The sequence below is a fragment of the Balaenoptera borealis genome, assembly GCF_965194805.1.
Source record: "Balaenoptera borealis genome assembly, chromosome: 4".
Classification (NCBI taxonomy): Eukaryota; Metazoa; Chordata; class Mammalia; order Artiodactyla; family Balaenopteridae; genus Balaenoptera; species Balaenoptera borealis.
The window spans coordinates 30375502-30392515 of NC_138861.1; the positions used below are offsets into that span (position 1 = coordinate 30375502).

General features: G+C 36.0%; 1 protein-coding gene across 8 annotated transcripts in view; it reads left to right on the forward strand.

The window, feature by feature from the left end:
- BANK1 (B cell scaffold protein with ankyrin repeats 1) overlaps window positions 1-17014 on the forward strand; it is a 485507-nt gene that overhangs the window by 449024 nt on the left and 19469 nt on the right. For all 8 annotated transcript variants that reach the window (XM_082390995.1, XM_082390996.1, XM_082390989.1 and 5 more), the window contains exon 11: window positions 10421-10486. In XM_082390995.1, the coding sequence (XP_082247121.1) occupies window positions 10421-10486 (66 nt within the window). The remainder of the gene's footprint in view (window positions 1-10420; window positions 10487-17014) is intronic.

The following is a 17014-nucleotide window of genomic DNA, read 5'->3' on the forward strand; positions in this document are numbered from 1 at the left end:
AATTCAGCACACCACCATCCCCACCCCACCTCAGTTTTCCCCCCTTGGTGTCCATATGTCCGTTCTCTACATCTGTGTCTCAACTTCTGCCCTGCAAACCGGCTCATCTGTACCATTTTTCTAGGTTCCACATACATGCATTAATATACGATATTTGTTTTTCTCTTTCTGACTTACTTCACTCTGTATGACAGTCTCTAGATCCATCCACTTCTCAACAAATGACTCAATTTCGTTCCTTTTTATGGCTGAGTAATATTCCATTGTATATATGTACCACATCTTCCTTATCCATTCGTCTGTCAACAGGCATTTAGGTGGCTTCCATGACCTGGCTATTGTAAATAGTTATGCAATGAACATTCGGGTGCATGTGTCTTTTTGAATTACGGTTTTCTCTGGGTATATGCCCAGTCGTGGGATTGCTGGGTCATATGGTAATTCTATTTTTAGTTTTTTAAGGAACCTCCATATTGTTCTCCATAGTGGCTGTATCAGTTTACATTCCCACCAACAGTGCAAGAGGGTTCCCTTTTCTCCACACCCTCTCCAGCATTTGTTGTTTGTAGATTTTCTGATGATGCCCATTTTAACAGGAGTGAGGTGATACCTCATTGTAGTTTTGATTTGCATTTCTCTAATAATTAGTGATGTTGAGCATCTTTTCATGTGCTTCGTGGCCGTCTGTATGTCTTCTTTGGAGAAATGTCTATTTAGGTCTTCTGCCCATTTTTGGATTGGGGTGTTTGTTTCTTTAATATTGAGCTGAATGAGCTGTTTATATATTTTGGAGATTAATCCTTTGTCCGTTGATTCGCTTGCAAATATTTTCTCCCATTCTGAGGGTTGTCTTTTCGTCTTGTTTATGGTTTCCTTTGCTGTGCAAAAGCTTTGAAGTTTCATTAGGTCCCATTTGTTTATTTTTGTTTTTATTTCCATTTCTCTAGGAGGTGGATCAAAAAAGATCTTGCTGTGATTTATGTCAAAGAGTGTTCTTCCTATGTTTTCTTCTAAGAGTTTTATAGTGTCCAGTCTTATATTTAGGTCTCTAATCCATTTTGAGTTTATTTTTGTGTATGGTGTTAGGGAGTATTCTAATTTCATTCTTTTACATGTAGCTGTCCAGTTTTCCCAGCACCACTTATTGAAGAGACTGTCTTTTCTCCATTGTATATCTTTGCCTCCTTTGTCATAGATTAGTTGACCATAGGTGTGTGGGTTAATCTCTGGGCTTTCTATCTTGTTCCATTGATCTATGTTTCTGTTTTTGTGCCAGTACCATATTGTCTTGATTACTGTAGCTTTGTAGTATAGTCTGAAGTCAGGGAGTCTGATTCCTCCAGATTGGTTTTTTTCCCTCAAGACTGCTTTGGCTATTCGGGGTCTTTTGTGTCTCCATACAAATTTTAAGATGATTTGTTCTAGCTCTGTAAAAAATGCCATTGGTAATTTGATAGGGATTGCATTGAATCTGTAGATTGCTTTGGGTAGTATACTGATTTTCACAATGTTGATTCTTCCAATCCAAGAACATGGAATATCTCTCCATCTGTTGGTATCATCTTTAATTTCTTTCATCAGTGTCTTATAGTTTTCTGCATACAGGTCTTTTGTCTCCCTAGGTAGGTTTATTCCTAGGTATTTTATTCTTTTTGTTGCAATGGTAAATGGGAGTGTTTCCATAATTTCTCTTTCAGATTTTTCATCATTAGTGTATAGGAATGCAAGATATTTCTGTGCATTAATTTTGTATCCTGCAACTTTACCATATTCATTAATTAGCTCTAGCAGTTTTCTGGTGGCAGTTTTAGGATTCTCTATGTATAGTATCATGTCATCTGCAAACAGTGACAGTTTTACTTCTTCTTTTCCAATTTGGATTCCTTTTATTTCTTTTTCTTCTCTGATTACCATAGCTAGGACTTCCAAAACTGTGTTGAATAATAGTGGCAAGAGTGGACATCCTTGTCTTTTTCCTGATCTTAGAGGAAATGCTTTCAGTTTTTCTCCATTGAGAATGATGTTTGCTGTGGGTTTGTCATATATGGCCTTTATTATGTTGAGGTAGGTTCCCTCTATGCCCACTTTCTGGAGAGTTTTTATCATAAATGGGTGTTGAATTTTGTCAAAAGCTTTTTCTGCATCTATTGAGATGATCATATGGTTTTTCTCCTTCAATTTGTTAATATGGTGTATCACATTGATTGATTTGCGTGTATTGAAGAATCCTTGCATCCCTGGGATAAATCCCACTTGATCGTGGTGTATGATCCTTTTAATGTGTTGTTGGATTCTGTTTGCTAGTATTTTGTTGAGGATTTTTGCATCTATATTCATCAGTGATATTGGTCTGTAATTTTCTTTTTTTGTAGTGTCTTTGTCTGGTTTTGGTATCAGGGTGATGGTGGCCTCATAGAATGAGCTTGGGAGTGTTCCTTCCTCTGCAATTTTTTGGAAGAGTTTGAGAAGGATAGGTGTTAGCTCTTCTCTAAATGTTTGATAGAATTCACCTGTGAAGCCATCTGGTCCTGGACTTTTGTTTGTTGGAAGATTTTTAATCACAGTTTCAATTTCATTACTTGTGATTGGTCTGTTCATATTTTTCTGTTTCTTCTTGGTTCAGTCTTGGAAGGTTATACCTTTCTAAAAATTTGTCCATTTCTTCCAGGTTGTCCATTTTATTGGCATAAAGTTGCTTGTAGTAGTCTCTTAGGATGCTTTGTATTTCTGTGGTGTCTGTTGTAACTTCTCCTTTTTCATTTCTGATTTTATTGATTTGAGTCCTCTCCCTCTTTTTCTTGATGAGTCTGGCTAATGGCTTATCAATTTTGTTTATCTTCTCAAAGAACATGGTTCATTTTATTAAGAGATATGTTTCTGGATTTTTTATTCCATTCTTGGTATACTAAACCTAATTTTATGTTAATAACCGTAAAAAGAATAACTCATTTTTCTTAAATGAAAAGTTTTTGAAGTCTGCCTGCTTTCAAAAATCATATTCTCTCCATCTTTTTCTCCCTATAATATTGGAAAGGATCAGGTTCATTAAGCTTCAAGAATATAGAGGAATTAACATGGATTTACAGTCCTTCTTAGTGACAAAATTCTTGATTTAAGACAAATCAAAGAAAGAAATGAGCACTTTTCATAGTATAGATAGATGGGTAGTAAAACTATATCCATAAATCATGCAAAGAGATGACTGTCTGTTTGGGAAAATTTTTCAAATTTTTTTTAAATCAAAGGACAATTTCCCATTTTCCCGTCACACAATTAATAAAACCAAGATCCTTCTTCAGAGTTCATGTTGCTGATTTGGGATAGAATATAATTTCCCTTTCAATTTTCAATTGCTACTGAGTTGCCCTTGGCATTTTACAGTGCAACAAAGTTGTGTGCGACCTTTTTGAGAGCTACTCAGCTACTGGGACCCCAAAATGTCAAGTACAACTCAGTTGCTCTCAGAAATTTTCCACTTGCAATTCACTTGTACTTGACATTGATCACATACAATGCAATGGAAATGCAAACAGAAAAAAAAAAAACCTTGTAGAATCTCTTAGGAAAATTAATCCATATCATTATAAATGGGGCAGAATGGATTGGCCTCTATCCTCATTAGTGAAGAAATATTGTCAAATGGATTAAAGTAAGCCTTAGATCAAGTGCCCTAGGTTCTACTCTCTGGCCCGGTGACCTTGTCCAAACCATGAGCTTTAGGACTTTGTATATATATCACAGGTAGTCTCAGGATAGAGGACATATTTATCATCTATTTGTAAGCCCAGTGTCCCTGCCTTCCCCGTCATCCTCTGCGTCCCTCCTTTTCCTGATAGAGTACTGGCACAGCTCTGACAAGAAGCAGTTGTTCAGACGTGTGCTCACATTGGGAATTCTGGTCTTTTTCCCGTTAACATACGTTGCTCCTAGAGTCTCTGTTAAATTTGTCTTTTAGTAGAAGCCCAATTGGCCTAGAGTAGCAGTTCTTAACGGGTGGTGATTTGCCTCCCAGGAGACATTTGGAGACATTTGGCAATGTTTAGGGACATTTTGATTGTCATGGCTAAGACAGTACTACTGGCATCTATGCTAGGCCACAAAACCTGTCTCACCAAATTTAAGAGGATAGAAATTATATCAAGCATTTTTTCCAACCACAACGGTATGAAACTAGAAATCAGTTACAGGGGAGAGATGGGAACAACACAAACATGTGGAGACTAAGCAACATGCTACTAAAAAAAACAATGGGTCAGTGAAGAAATCAAAGAGGAAGTCAGAAAATAAAATGAAATGAAAATAAAAACACAACTTTCCAAAATCTATGGGACACAGCAAAAGCAATGCTGAGAGGGAAGTTTATAGCAAAACAGGTCCACCTCAAGAAACAAGAAAATCTCAAATAAGCAGCCCTGTCCTTTTGAAATTTTCAATCTGCATTTTTGTAGTTTGAGTCTTATTGGCAGAACTAGTATTTAATATTTGTTCAACGTGAACGTGACCAGATCCTACTGGTTACTTCTTAGGACAGCAATATTTCCTGATATAAGAGAAAAGAAAAAGGCCAGAGAAATTACTTTTGGTAATCACTAAGCATGAACCAAAAGGTGAACTCATCGCGGCTTCTAGAGTGTTGCAGTGACTTCCTAACAACCCAAACCACTTCTCTTTGTAACAAAAGGAAAATTACCAGGGATGTTACTGGAGGAATGTCTACACTGATATCATTTTTTATTGACTACAAGTGTTCAAGAAGTAAAATCAAGCAGTGAGCACACATGAAATCATATGGGAGGAAACGAGCCCCTAGTCCAGTGCTCTGCAAGCAGTAGTTGTTCAATACATGTTGCCTGCCTGGTAGCAAAATGAAGAAAGACCTGCCTACCCAGTGGTGGAGTAGAGACTTTGCTAATAAACTCATTACAATGGCCTCAAGCTCTAATTACACAGAATTCCATAAACTGATTGCTCTCTTTCTCTCAATGTCCCAACTTCCTGGATAAGAAACATTTCAAGAATAGCAATATTCTTATTTGCATCAAAGAGGATAAAAATGCAAATAAAAACAGTCTGTATTCTACTCTAATGAAAATTCAGTTCCTTAGAAGTAGAAAAAGTAATTTATAGTGAGATTTCCTGGTTTGGGAGAGGATTTTTATGGGAACACGTCTATCAGACTTAAAGTTTCCATTACAAACTGGAAAGAAAATTAATGTTTTCTCCTTAGGAAACCAAAGCATTCATTGATATTTCCACTGAATTAGAATTTCTCTGCTATTTTCCTTCATGCAGATATGTACTTTCCAACTTCCCATTGCCACCAATCTCCCGAGTACACTAACCACATCCGTGACCTCATATGTGCTGGCTGATCATTTGTAGATTCTCCCCTCCCACTCCCCAAAAAGAAGCCGCAACTCCTGACTATATGTCTGCAGTCAGTAAACTACTTTCAGGTGAAAGACCTTCATGTTATGTGTCTGATGTGACTATTTCTGTCTGTGACCATGACACCTCTAGCATGCTTATTCAAATGTGGTGACCTGTGTTTGATAAATGTGTTGAAATTGGCAACCCATAACTATTGCTAACAGAATGAAATGGTGCTTTTAAGCTGACTGGAGTGCTCAGTCTAACTTGATCCATTTGCAAAGAGGCTACATCTCTTCTCTGAGCTTGGACTTGATTAGTCAGTATGACTACTCATAGGGTTAGAACATTCTGTTCCCTGCCTTCACTGGCTAGACAAAGGGCTTGTTTACACTGCTTTCCTTTACCTCACTCTGCCTTTTTGTAATTACCATTCACAGGGTGCAAATTGGGGGAACAAGGTAGGAAGAGTAAGGCTACAGAGGTTGCGTTATGACCCTTGCCCTTCCTGATTGTTTCTTATCTCTGCCCTCTCTCATGAGTAGGCCCTAATGACACATTTGACTTTTGCTTAAAATAATACACCAAAGTGGAGGACAGTATGGAAACTGACCGCATTTTATTGACCTTTGCATCCTTAGGACCTAGCACAGCACTTAGCTACATAGTTAGCAATCTAATGAAAGTTTGCTGAGTGTTTAGTAAACATACTGCTGCCACCTATACTGAGGACCTGAGGCACAATACAGATTTGTATATTTCATTTTATGCCAAATCCCTAGTTTCAAGAATCATCATCAGTGATAGGTATGCAGCTCTAAACAGCATTTCACTTCACACTTCTAATGGGCATGGAACATCAAGGGGTTTGTGGTTTGTAATTCATATCTTTATGAACGCATTTGGCTACGTATTACACAGACTTTCCATTAGCTTAGCCACTTATAAAATAATTCCAAATAAGCTTTATCAGATTTTCAAAGAAAGGCAGCCCTGGAAGAATCTGTTTGCTTGAAATAGGCCACTAATGAGGTTGACGTGAAGAACGTTCTTGCAGAAGCAACCTGGAAAGACAAATAGTGCAAGTGAATTCGTTATATTTCCCCTTTTCCTCCTCCTCTGCTCTTCTGATTGTTCTGCTTTGCTTAACATTTTGAACATTTAATACTATGCTAATTTTTTCCATTCAGTGTCATTTCTATTCTAGAGAAAATTTTATAGAAGTCATTCCACCAAATATTTAAAATAAATGGGGGTGATATTTGGGGCATTTGCATTGTTTGAGATTATTTTGAACCTCAAAAATTGTTTTTCTTTCTTTATGGACTTTTTTAATGTTTAAAGGTAGTGGCAGCTACTAATAATGCATTCATTAGCCTTTCTCCTCAAATTCCAATTTTAGGTAGGAAGAGAAAAATAAGGTTTCACTAGGACAGAGTCATCAAAACTAATGTTATGTCATAATTGCCTTCATAGCATCATTTGAACGTTGACGCAATAAAATGCGGTCAAAAATAATATTCTCCAGGAATTCAAACACAGAGGGACAGGACTGTCTCCGTATATTATGAAAAACTAACATTGGTCTGTGATTTAACTGGCTAGTGTTTCTGTTAGTCTAAGCCCCCAGTAAAAAGAATCTCCCCCTCAAAGCATAGCATTCTATTTAAATTCATGTTCATTGGAGAATTCATCCAGGAACCATTTGGCCTGGAATGACTTGGGAAAAAAGAATTGGTAGCGTTTTGGAATATCAGAACTGAGTAAGACACTAGAGATCATCTCATCTAAGCCTTAACTTTATTGGCAAAGGAAATAAAGGCCCAGAAGGAGAAAGCCATTTTCCCATGTCATGCACGTTGATAATGTTAAGGCAAAACTATACCCCTTCCACTGTGCCAAGCAGGTTAGCATTCTAGTATATAGATTGTTCTTCAGTTGCTATATGTTTAGAACAGAGTCTCATCTTACCAAAAATCCTGTTGTATAAAGATATATACCTTCCATATATAAATCTGAATGATCCATATACCCAGTGCTTGGTTCTCCCTATATCATGGATTTTATAGTTACCTCTCATAAACGTTGTGTGGGTGAGATGGTAAACATAAAATGTATAAAGCTTTCTAGAACAAAGATTTCGCTGGTAGAAGCAATTTAAATGTTTCAGCTAATATTCACTGCAAAAAGAAAGATTAACAAAGTCTGGAATTTTATATCTATGTATTCTTTTCCTAAGGCTAACAGAACATGTGTCCTTGGTATGCATATTTGCATTGGTGATCATTTGGACGGGCTAGCTCTTTCTTCAAGAAACACGTTAATATAGGTGTCTTCCCAAGGTTAACTTATATTCAAAAACACCTCCCAGCTTTCATAACAATGAGAAACAGTGTGTTTGGCAATATGCTAATTGCTAATTGAGTTCTTGTAAGGAAATGAGGCTTGTCTATAGGTGAAAGGAGGGGAACAGTTGTAGTGGGTGGAGCTGGAGGTGAGTTAGGAGGGAATTTCAAGGGAGGTTATTGTGGTAGAGAGGATTTTTGTACGATGGGGCATGATTTAGTGCCCCTCCTGCTCTTAATGAGTTCTGTTATCGGCACTTTCATCCTCATTCTACTCAGAGCCTCCTACTCTCCCACCCCAATCCTCCACCCCATCCCAGGCTGTTCTAGCTACAAACACTGCTGAAATGTCAACAATAAAGAAATATGCTGCTCTCACTTCTTAATCTAGAAACTGAGCATGTTTACCTGTTTAATATTTACTGTATTTCACAAAGTCTGGACATGTGTTGTCAACAAATGTATTTCAATAAAATGTAAGGTGTAAAATGATTTTTAACAAATGAATGCCAAAAAGCTGGAAAAAAACTCTAGTACTCCATAGCTTGAAAATTTATCAGAGTTCTTAAAACTTATCAATTAATATACTTTTTATTGGAAGAATTTATTTTCTGAATTTATCTTTGGATTCAGATTATTTCCCATAGTAATGATGCCAGATTACAGCTTCTTTGTCTGAGACAGTCTCAGTTACTATCTTAACAATATTGGCGAAAAAGCACAGAGTGTCTGCATGTTATTAAAATTTCAAAAGTGTCTTATTCTTTCAAGACTTTCAGAACCGGCCAATGAAAAAAGTCAAGCACCACTTATAAAAATGCTTTTATTATCCTAAAATATATTCACATACCATATATCCATCAGTATATTTTATTTGAGAAAAAAATGTAAGCCACAAACCCAGAACTTGCCAATAAGTTATATTTAGCATGTTTTCCAAATACTAACTTGAAGCAGAAACTTGATTTTCAACCAAAAATGTTATTTCATGTGTATAATTTCTCTTAAACACATCATACTTTGAAAGTACATTCGCTTCTCCTGTTTGAAGGACAGAGCAGAGTACCCTTTTTCTTGATAACAGCTGGCAGAGTATATGTGCTTAATAAATAATTATTGATTTGATATGGCTTAGGGAACTTTCTTAAATTTGAAAAAAATGCTATCTGGATTCATCACAGATATGACCTTGATATTAGATTGGTTTAAAGAATACTAAGACCAAAGGCAGAGATCCAAAATAACTGCTGGGCTGCATCTCCCAGGCAGGGTGCTGAAGCGCCGTCCACACTCCCACTCTGGCGTGCCTCCGCCAGGCTGTCCCAGCAACACCTGGGGAGCTGCTAAAAAGAACAGGAGACCCAAGCATGTTGGAAATGCCCTAAAGTTCTTTTTTAACCCCCTCTCTATAGCTCCTTCTTTATCTTTTTTTTTTCTTTTGACAGAGCATACTTATTTTACAGTTTCTTTCAGATTGTTTTATTACATCTAGTTCTTGGTATGCTGTTTTGCTAGGTTTGTCTCATTGAGGTTTGTCTCCTCATATGATTTGTAATTTTTTTGATTGAAGTGTAGTTGATATATACAATATTCTATAAGTCACAGTTGAGATGTACAATATTCTGTAAATTACAGTACAATATAGTGATTCACAATTTTTGAGTTAGACTCCATTTATAGTTATTATAAAATATTGGCTCTATTCCCCGTGTTGTACAATATGTCCACAGTTATGGACGAGAAGAGCAGCAGTGCTGTGAAGAACCAAAGCAACAGTATGAAGTGCAAGGCTTGAGGGTGCAACTCAACATCTCCACCAACATCTCCACTATCGTTGCAAAATTACGTAGCCCTTTTATATGTTAGTTACTTCCACCTCTCTCATCTATAAACATATGACATCGGACTAAATCTCCAAGGCCTCTTTCAGTTCCCAAACCCTATAGTTTAGACTACCCATAAAAAATAAATGGAAGTCTGGGATGTTCAGTTTCTAAAGTCAAGCTCTAAAGGCTATAGACTTCCTCGTTAACAAATACCAGAAGGCATACGGAACTTTGTGGGTGCTCAATAAATATTAAACAATCAATTTTATCTTTCATCTGCTGAATGGGGTAATGCTGACTTGTCTCACAGAATTCCATGTAAGAAATAATAAATGAGAACAAAGTACTTTTCAGATAATGAAGTAATTCGAATAAGCTGCTTTAATAGGTCTGAGGTCTAGCTAGATGATGCAAGAATAAAGTGTCTTTTTTATTATTACATCTGGGAATACAGCAGTCTTTTCATCTGTTTAAGAAGCAACAGTCTTTATCCTTGCTTATCACCAAAAAGTCAGCATGAGTAATTTCTGTGCAAATGGAATTTTTCATGTGATTTTAGCATTTATCACTTTTAACAAAATGCAGCTTTTATGTTTACCTGATATCAAAATGGAATCATATCTTGATTTAAACAGTTTAATGAGGCGTTCCATCAGCATTATACTACTCTGTGCAAAGAAAATGCTTTTTGAAATGACTGATAAGCTGCACAAATGAGAAAACTGTAAATTTAATAATCCTCCTACTCAAAAAATAATACAATTCAGGAATTGTTACTAAGGAAAATGAAGTATTGCATTTTAATTTCCTACAGTCTTCCAGAGTATGTTGTTTTTTATGTGTATGTTCAATAAATAATCTGTGTTCTATTTTTTACAGTGTTTCAACAAAAGACTGCCAGAAGACAATCTGATGGTGACAAGTTCCATGGGCCTAAGAAACAAGGTACTAACATGAACTTCAGTTTATTTAATAATCTCTAAGTAAGAGTTAAAGAAATCTTATGAACACTGAATAAAGTCTCCTGCGATAGAAGTAAGTAATTGTGTACTTGGCTAATTTTACTGTTAAGTCAGTCAGTGTCTTACCCAAATATAATTTTTCCATAGTAAGATTAATGCAAGAAAATTATTTTAATTAACAAAGCCAAATTATTTTAATTAACAAAGGCAGGAATTTAACAGAGGCCTTACTAGGATATTTGTGGTGATGTTGATGATGTTGTTTGTTATCAGAGCTCCAGGAGGGTCAAGTAAGACGAATTCTCTAACATGCCTCAGAGACCTTTAGAGAGAAGCCTCTGGAACCTAACTTGGTAGGAAGGGCAGATGATTGATGCCCCCATGAAGGGGACCAGCATGGGTTTTCTGTGCTCTGCATTGAACTCCAGTCAAAGATTGTCTCACTATTCTCTTGCCTTAGGTACTGGACCCACCATTTTTTGGAACAATTATTTGTCATGCAGAAAAGAGCTGAACATTTTAGCGCAGAGGCATCTCACACAGGAGGAATATTTTCCTCTTGCTCCATAAGGAGGCAGCTGCCTCCAGCCTTTCCTGACACACTTGGTTCCTATTGAAAAGAGGTCCTCTGGCAGGTTATTTATTATGATTTTTTTCTGATAATAAATCTTTGGTAAAAGTTCAAATATGAGAAACATAAAAGGTGGCAGAGGTGGAGGTAACACTGGATGACTCTGATAATCAATGAGCATGCACAGATGCTTTTAACCTCAACCCACTTTTGAAATAACATCACTCCAAAGTAATATTACCTTGAAATTGTTACTCATAAATCATTGAGAGAGACATTAAAATAAAACAGGGAAGTTATTTCACCAGCAGCCACTGACCACTTCCATAGTCTCTTTGTGTGCTATTGTGAAAATAGCAAAGTGCTGATTGCACCAACTTCTGACAGACACCCACTGACCTATCAAATACGGAACCTCCCGGACTTGCTCCTGGGATGCTATGGATCATCCTCCAAACAAAGGTGTGTCCGTAAATGAGTGGTCACCACCCATCACTTCAAGTGGCATTTCTCACGGCAGCGAGGTTGTACTTAGATCATTCTTCCAATGAAGTATGTGGTGTTTGAATGCAGCACATGATGGACCTGAACTTCCAGTCTCCTACAAATCACTTGGATAGACTACTTACAAATTTGTATGCAAAAAACTCTCCTTATTGGACAATTTTTCATTTCTAGTGATTTCTTAGTTTGAAGGGAAAGATATATCTTTTTAAGTCTACTATTAGCCTCCCACTGTGCCTTTAGCTCTCTCAAGAAATAAATGTGGAACTCCATGTGAGATCATTGTACAATTAGGATCAAACAGTTATTGAAGAATTAAAGTAGAGAAGATTATTCCTATCTGGACTCTTCCACATACCTCACAGAGCTTTGAAAAGAATAAAGAGAGGGGACGCTTTGAGCTCTTTGGGAGAAAGTTTCCCTAAAGCATTTTTAACAAATTATTCAATTATTATATTTTAATTAAATTACATTAGAATTAAGAGGATGATGTGAAGAAGGCCACAGGAGATGAAAGAAGGGGACAAGTAACAAGTGTAATGAAGGGATCCTCAGAATGCCTGATCTGTCATCCTCTGGTTGTCCCACAGAGAGCAATATAAGAAAAGGCTGCTAATGTTTTTGAAGCTTAGAAGAAACCTATTAGTATTCTAATATATGTATAGAAAAAATAGTCCCTTCTGTACTCAGAATAAAAGGGGAGGAGAGAATGGTGAAAGGAAACAAGAACCTAAGTTATAAAATATTTTACTGGATTAACATCTGTCCATATCTTGTTACTTAATTTGCTTCATCAAGATCAATGATGACCAGATTTTTTTAATTCTTGGGGGTTAGGATACTGAAAATTTTAATCAAATTTTTGTGTGAATTTTTCACTCTCTAGATCTTTCAATCCAATTATTGATGATATTTTTGATTAGTCACCTTAGAGCAGTTCCCCTAGATTCCTTTAACTGTGGACATTAGTAATTCAGCAGAATGGAAAAGAATATTGTTCTGTTTTCAAGGAGTAGAGGAACATTGAAATGTTAGGGGAAAAAAAAACCTTCCTGATAACTGCAGTCTGCAGGGAAATCAGAATCTGGCATGAGAAAAAAAATAATTAAGAATAATGGGGAAGGTTTTGAAATTAAAGAATTAAGTACCTAATGGACTTCCTCTGTCCAGCCATTTTTCTCTAAACCTTTTCAGATATTTATGACCATCCAGACCATGGGACATACTAGACAATCAAAACTACTTATTCCTAAATTAATGAATACTCTTCAAATACCCTGGGATTTCATGATGTAATAGGAAAAACAGTGCATGCTTCACCGATGATAATCTCTTTATTTGATAGAGAACAAAAAGACCCTTTTGTGAAGTGTTTGTCAGAGTCAAGATTTTTTAAAGGGACTGGACAGGTTCTCTAAAGGTTAAAGAAATTATTCAGTTATTTCACTATATGCTGGAAGGAAAAGGGATTATGAGAGCCAACTATTTTCCCACTGAAAGTATAGGCATTTCATATGCCCTTTGTTGAAGACTGCCAAGGGATTGCCAGGAAGTTACATTATTGCTAAGTCAAGGAATTTTCCTGAGGAACAGAAAAAAATTAATTGGCACCATTTCCATGGAAACTCAACAGATTTCTTCAACTCAATTTTCACATCCTGGAAAAAATATAAGAAAAATGCTGAGGACTTTGGATCACAGATAAAAGTTTCCATCAAAATACATTTTTAAAATCAGTTTTTCCAAGTTGGTTTTAAAATTAGAAAAATTTTAAATCAGTGCCAGAGTGTTGTCCCCAGAATGTGCTGCTACCACACCTCCACCCACTTCCCAAAATTGAGCCTCACAGAGCAGTCAAGGGTTTGTTCTTCAACGTGGCAAACCAGAGAACTGAATTTGTCAGTGGGTTTGGAATCAATTAGAGTTTTGATGTCTGAGTCCTGTTAACTAAGCTCATGGAGGACTGATTTATAACTCCCAATCCCAATCGATTAAATCTGTTTTATGGGAAGAGTTCTTCCCAGTGATGAGAATGCTTGTATTCATTAGACCCTTGCCAAATATTAATAATAAAGTTTTTATAAAATATAATTAGTAATTAGAAGACTACTAGGTGAACATGATCAAGTCAAAGGGTGCTGGAGGAATGTAAGGGCTTTGAGGAATTTAGTTGCCTAAGACCTACCTTAGACATGGACTACAAGTGGAACACATGAGAAAATAATATGCTATAATAATAATAATGTCAAACCAACAAACAAAAAACAAAATCTAGCCAAAAGAAACTGTTTGAAAGGCCATATTATGGACAGATTTGGCCTTTAAATATGTTATATTTCAAAAATAATGTGCACAATATAATTTCAAATTTTTGCCATGTTTAACCCATGCTTAAATCCATGTCTCATGTAACAATTCAAATCTCCAACCACTCCCTATTGTATTATAGTATCATTTGCTACAAATTACTTTTGATATTTTCATTTGTTATCATGCTTCCCATATTGTCTTCTTATATTTGAGGCACATTTCTCTAAACTCATAATTCTATCAGAACTGGGAAAATAAAAGACGTATCAAGAGAATCATGCTATGCATAAAAACACACAAGAGAAAATAATTATTTTTGATAATGAAGACTATTCAGATGTGTTTAATAAGCAGGCACTGAATCTTATCTGCTCAGTAATTCCATCTTTCTGGCCCCTGTAGGCTTCCAAGTTTGCAATCTCTGATATAGTCTCTGGCCACTAATTCCTCAATGCAGACTGCAAAATCGTTATCAGCTGGTCTTTTCAGGGGGTGTGCATGCTCTTGGGAAAGATATAGTCAGGGAACACATCTTGTATGAGCTCTGTAAGTTCCCAGTGCTGCAGCAGTGTGATGAATGTTAAATAACAGAATTTTCTATAAGTAGGAGACCTGGAGAAATGCAGATGGTATTACCCTTATGTGGGCAAAAGAGAATGCTGGTCCCTGAGGTATTTTCATCTGGCTACTTTTGCCAGTAATTGATATATTAAAAAGAAAAGAGGGGAAATTATCAAAATGTAGTTATTTGTACTCCATAGAAGAATAATGGCTTCAATTCTCTTTTTCAGTGTAACTGACATTTCCATTTGTCATGTTCATAGGAGTTTTTTGTTTGTTTGGTTTCTGTTTTTGTTAAAGTCATACCTGGAAAAACTTGTGTAATAGCTGAGCTCTTGTCTAAAATGGTGATGTGTCAACAGCCAGAAGTGGCCTCTCAGAAATGCTTGTGAAGGAAAGGCATCAAAAACATGGAATTCTTAAGAGTAGTGGAAACAAAGACTGGAAAAAAGCTAATGCTGGACTATGGGACTAATTCCAATTAATTCTAAGGTTGAAAAAAGGGGATTGAAACAAATAAAATCAGTAGTCCACCTGCTGACCCCTAGCTATCACTCTACTACACAAATGCTAATTTTTTAAAGTTCTCACCACTGCAGCTCTGGTCTTTCTATACACATGCAGAAAAAGTAGTTCTCCCAGTAGAAAGCATCCTGAGACCCTGCAGTAAAGCTCTGTGAAGGAAAGATGGGATGGGCAAGAAAAATTACTGTTTATTCAGGGAGTTAGTTGCTTGCAGACCTATCAGTACATAGTGCCAAAGAATCATGTTCCACCTATTTGTGACAAAGCTGCACTAGACAAAGCTGCTAAGTCCTGGGATCTTGAGTTATGAATTGCACCAAAGTCCTCTGTAGTCCTAGAGCAGAGAACAAAATTTGATCTGAACACAAGGAATAGAAGCAAAGGATAAACAATCACCAAATCTCTTGTCAAACATGATTCTTTAGATGCGTTCTCTTTTAAGAAGATTGAAGGAGAGAACAAATAAATGATACGAGAACTTCAAAAACCATGTCAAAGGAAAGGAAGGAGAATTTCATCATGAAGACTCAGGATAATTATACTTCTGTAAATGACTTACTTAATGAGTAAGGTTGTCATATATCTTCCCAAGAAGCACCAAGCTATCAGTATGGAGATAGTGGGAAATATGCAAGTGTGCCCTCCCCCAACACACACACACAAAATAAGAACATCTCAACTAATGATGTGTAATTGTTTTTAGAAAATAACTGTAAAGAAGTATGAATTATCTTTAATTTTCATTTATGAAATTAAGCTGAACCATTCAGCTTTCAGGATCAGTGCTAGATACCCACTGACAATATACAGGAGCCAAAAAAGAAAATTTCAGAAAACTGCAAACTCATAAACAAATTGAAAACATAGAGAGGAAACATCAACAGAAAGTCAGGGGTCGAGGTCAGACTGAGATGAAAGCAAAACATATGAAAGACATTTTAGCTGAGATGGCAGGATGAGGTGAAACATGTGACATGAAGAAAATGGATCAAATGACTAGAGGACATATGGCAAAAATAAAATAAACTTGGAAATTAAAATTTCAATAGCAAATTAAAATCCATGTTGGTTATAACAAAAAGGAGTGACAGTGGGTAAAATCAATTATTGAAGTTGAGAACATAATTGGAAAAGGATTTGTTCCCAATACATGGAAATACTAAAAGCAGTCAAAAGACATGGAGGACAGAAATCCAACTCATGTATAATAGGTGTTTTTAAAAATAGGCTAGAAAATACAATCAATGACATAGTTTAACAAAGCTTCAGAGTACAGAAGAGTGGGGGAATGAATATGCAGATTGTATGGACTCGCTGTGATCTAGCAAAAAATAAGGAAATATACCCACATTTAAAAGCATCTTAGCAAACCGTTTTAGTTATAAAGATGAAGAAACAACCCTAAAGTATTGAGGAAATATGTTAACTTAGATTTTCTGTTAAAAAATCAAAATCAGTTTTACAATTTAGAAAATGATGTAACAAAAATTTGAGATAATGGACTACATGATTTATTGGGAAAACGTTGCAACTTATATTTAGTCAGCTAATGTGTTTGTGTAAGAAGAAAACAACAAATATATTTTTTGAATGTCCAAGATTTTAGAAAAGATAGCATTTCTATGTCATCATGAAAGTATTCCCCAAAATATCTTCTAAATAAGTGAGAGATACTTAGCAACAGAAAGAGACTTGCAGACACAGAAAACAAACTTACGGCTACCACAGGGGAAAAGGGGGTGGGGGAGGGATAAATTAGGAGGCTGGGATTAACATATACACACTACTAGGTATAAAATAGATAACCAACAGGACCTACTGTATAGCACAGGGAACCATACTCAATATTATGTAATAACCTATAAGAGAAAAGAATCTGAAAAAAAATGTATATACATCATATATAACTAAATCACTGTGCTGTACACCTGAAACTTATATGATATTATAAATCAACTATACTTCAAAAAGTTTTAAAAAAAGAAGTTATGGCATTAAAGAATTTGTGCTGAATAATGAATTCAATAAAACATGGAATTA